At 58.3% G+C, this 3582-nt stretch overlaps 1 protein-coding gene across 1 annotated transcript in view; it reads right to left on the reverse strand.

The window, feature by feature from the left end:
• The window catches only part of CFAP46 (cilia and flagella associated protein 46), a 115371-nt gene that overhangs the window by 39548 nt on the left and 72241 nt on the right, over positions 1 to 3582 (reverse strand). Inside the window, exons 37-38 of the mRNA XM_004374988.1 lie at positions 3229 to 3335; positions 1105 to 1281 (exon numbers count right to left, since the gene is read on the reverse strand). Coding sequence (XP_004375045.1) covers positions 1105 to 1281; positions 3229 to 3335 — 284 coding nt within the window. The remainder of the gene's footprint in view (positions 1 to 1104; positions 1282 to 3228; positions 3336 to 3582) is intronic.

The raw sequence follows: 3582 nt of genomic DNA on the forward strand, positions 1-3582 counted from the left end.
GAGAGGAGGGGCACCCCAAGAAGGTGGGCTCAGGAGAGGAGGGACACCCCAAGAAGGTGGACTCAGGAGAGGAGGGGCACCCCAAGAAGGTGGACCCAGGAGAGGAGGGGCACCCCAAGAGGGGTTGGCCTGTCCTGCTCTGCTGACAGGGGAGGGGCAGTCCCCACAATGCCCGCTGGGGTGAGGTCCCCGCACTGGACATGGGTACAGGTGTCAGACCCGCCCTCCCCTCCCTCGGGAGCTGCAGACGCTGCACTCTGGTGTCGGGGGGGCTCTGGGGGCTGCGTGGGAAAGGTGATCACACCCACTGGAGAGCAGTGTTGGGGCCCCTTCTCAAGACCAGCGCTGGGTGTGTGGGTGTGAGATGGGCTGGGTGTGTGGGTGTGAGATGGGCTGGGTGTGTGGGTGTGAGATGGGCTGTGTGGGTGTGAGATGGACTGGGTGGGTGGTGGAGGTGGTGTGTGTGATGGGATGTGGGGCAGTGTGTACGTGTAAGTGCCAGAGGTGTGCGGTGGTGTGTGTGTGAGTTGTGTGGAGTTGAGGGTGCTGCATGTGTGGTGTAGGGTGTGCGTGTACCTGTGGTGGGGTGACGTGTGTGTGTGTGATGGTGTGATATGTCTGTGGTGGGGTGATGTGTGTGGCATTGGTGTGTGTGTCTGTGCAGTGGTGGGGTGACGTGTGTGTCTCTGCATCACCGACCCTGGCCGGCCAGTGGTGCAGAGGCCGCTCTTTCCTGGGGCTGAGAGGTGGCTGAGCAGGCAGACACCCAGGAGGTAAAAGGGTGTGGGGGGCGCGAGGACACACGCTACAGGAGGTCCCAAAGCTGCTGCAGAGCCCCAGGGTGCCACAGGGAGCGTGGGTGGCCATGAGGCCTGGGGCCAGGGGTGGTCCTGCTGGGCTAGGAGAGGTGACCCTGGGAGGAGGGCCTGGCCTGGGGGCAGAGGAGGTGAGGTGGGACACAGGACTGTGGGAATGGGGTGGTGGGCGGCGACCCCAGCGGGCACTGGGGGGCACTGGAAGGCAGGGGCTGGGTGGGCAGTGGTGAGGACCCATCAGAGCACCAGGCGGCCCCTCAGCACATGCAGAGCTGCAGCAGCGTCTCACCTCTTTATCTTTGCACGCTCCAGTTTTATGTCCACGCACTTCTCTTTGTAGCCACAGTTGATGAACTTTTTCTCAATTTCCAGCAAGCAACTGTCCAGTTTGTTCAGCAGCATTGAGTACTCGGAAGGCTCGCTGTGGACGGTCCCCTGGATGGCCCGGATCTGCAGGCCGACACACCTGAGGGAGACGAACCCTCTCAGGCCCCGCCAGGCGACCTCGCTTCACTGACGAACGGCTCCCAGCCTCGGCCCCTGCCTGGCGTCCTCACTTTGCTGACCGATGGCTCCCAGCCTCTGCCCCTGCCTGGCGTCCTCACTTTGCTGACCGATGGCTCCCAGCCCTGGCCCCTGCCTGGCGTCCTCACTTTGCTGACCAATGGCTCCCGGCCTTGGCCATTGCCTGGCGACCTGACTTTGCTAACCGACAGCTCCTGGCTCAAGCCATGGTCATTACTTTGAGCTTTCATCCAGGGACACAGCAGGGAAAACCTCCTGGGTGCTTCTCAAAAACCAGAAACCAAACAGGCTGCAGAATTTGGTCTCAAGGCAATAAGACCCAAAATGAACAACACCCCCAGCCACCCCAGGCATATATCCGTTTAGAAATCCTTAACACACTCCCCTCAGTAACTTGTGAATAGAAAGGAAAACCCACAAAGTCTCAGGAAGTGCGGGCACGCCAGGCCACACCAAGGGATGAGGCGCCACCAGATGGAGCTGAGGGGATGTGCTTGTGAGAAAGGAAAATGGAGAACGTGGGGGCTAAATGTTCAACTCAAGGAGGGGGTGACAGAACAGCAGTATAACCTGCCTTCCCAACACAGGAAGAACTCAATAAAGATGAAGCAGAAATAAAGAACAACAAAAACAAAACAATCCCAGCTGCTTTGATCAATAAACCAAAACCTGGTTCTCCAAAAAGGTCAGTTAAATCCAAGTCTGCAGTTCTGATTAGAAGGAGAGACGGCAGATAAATGACGATAAGGAAGACATGCCTGAGATAAAGTTCTTTGCAAAGTTATAGGAGAAGGTGGTACAAAAATGTACACGACTACATCCTAAAGACTAGCAAAAACAATTTTCTAGGAAAACACGGACTACCAGAAAGATGGCTCAAAAACAAATTAAGATCTGAAAAGATGAGCAGTCATAGAGGACATGGTGGTATGTTCAAGCCTGACCCTAACAATCTGCCGACCACCCAGAAGGGTGCAGAAACACTTTGCCATTTCTATCTGGCAAGGACGAGGGCCAGGAGGCAGGGGGCTTCTCACGCCACCTTAGTCCTCACCCTGACCCACAGCAGAGTAGGCAGCAGGGGGAGGGGCAGCGAGAACATGTGGTCCTGACAGCGCCCCCCAGCATCATGAGTGGGTGAGAGTAGACAGGGGCCCAGGGTGCGCCACTGGGAGAGAGGGGACAGGGGCCCACGGTGTGCTGCTGGGCGAGAGGGTACAGGGGCCCACAGTGTGCCGCTGGGCGAGAGGGTCAGGGGCCCAGGGTGCGCTGCTGGGTGAGAGGGGACAGGTAAGGAAACCAGAGGAACTTCCCTGCGGCCGACATTACAGGAGAGAAACCCGATCATGATGAAGCTCAACACCGACTGTGGAGGGGAGGACAACAAGGTGAGAACCACACAACACGAGAACCACACAACCACAAAAACAACAACCCAAGCACAGCCGGTAGCTGACCAACAAGAGCAGCACCTGTCCTCACATTTAAAAGGTATCTACAAGAGCCCACGTCATGCCTGACGGTGAAAAATCAGAAGCACTCCAGGGGAATTGAGGAGCAAAACGAGACTGTGTGCAATGCCCTCTCTGGGTGCTCCCAACACTTGAGTCAGGAAAAGCCGCGCTGGAAAGGAGGAAGCTGACCCCGGTGGGGTGTGTCAAGTCGGGCGGGGCCGCCCAAACCAGAGCCAGACGGTGCACCCCGGAGTGCAGTTTCTGTCTCAGAGGGCCTTTGGGGTTTTCTAGAGTTGGGGGGTGGTGGGGTGGGCACCTGGCCTCCTTGCGAGTTTCTGAACCCCCACTGGTTTGACATGTGGCTTGAGAACTAGCATGTGCATAAATAGACCACAGCATTCAGATCAGTTAGCAGTTTTTCTTACAGAAGTTACCTGGCTTCCAGGTCGGTGGTCATGAATTCCAGCAGAGACTCCCTGTTGGGCCGCTCCTTCTTGAGGACAGTGAAGGCATCTATGAGCTTCTGAAACAGGCGGCACACCTGCAGAGAACGTGGTGTAAATGCGCCTCCTGGTGCCGCTGCGCCACGGCTCTGTCTCCAGTGGTTGGGACCACAGCCCAGGGGAGGGAGGAGAGACCCTGGACCTCCCCCAGCCTCCAGCGGCAGAGCACGGCTGCCCGGAGAGCCACCCTCGCCCACCCGCACCGACCCCTCCTCACCCGCGTGTGTCCCACCCACACGGGCCCCTCCTCGCCCGCGTGTGTCCCACCCGCACGGGCCCCTCCTC

The sequence above is a fragment of the Trichechus manatus genome, unplaced genomic scaffold (genome assembly GCF_000243295.1).
Source record: "Trichechus manatus latirostris isolate Lorelei unplaced genomic scaffold, TriManLat1.0 scaffold00031, whole genome shotgun sequence".
NCBI lineage: Eukaryota > Metazoa > Chordata > Mammalia > Sirenia > Trichechidae > Trichechus > Trichechus manatus.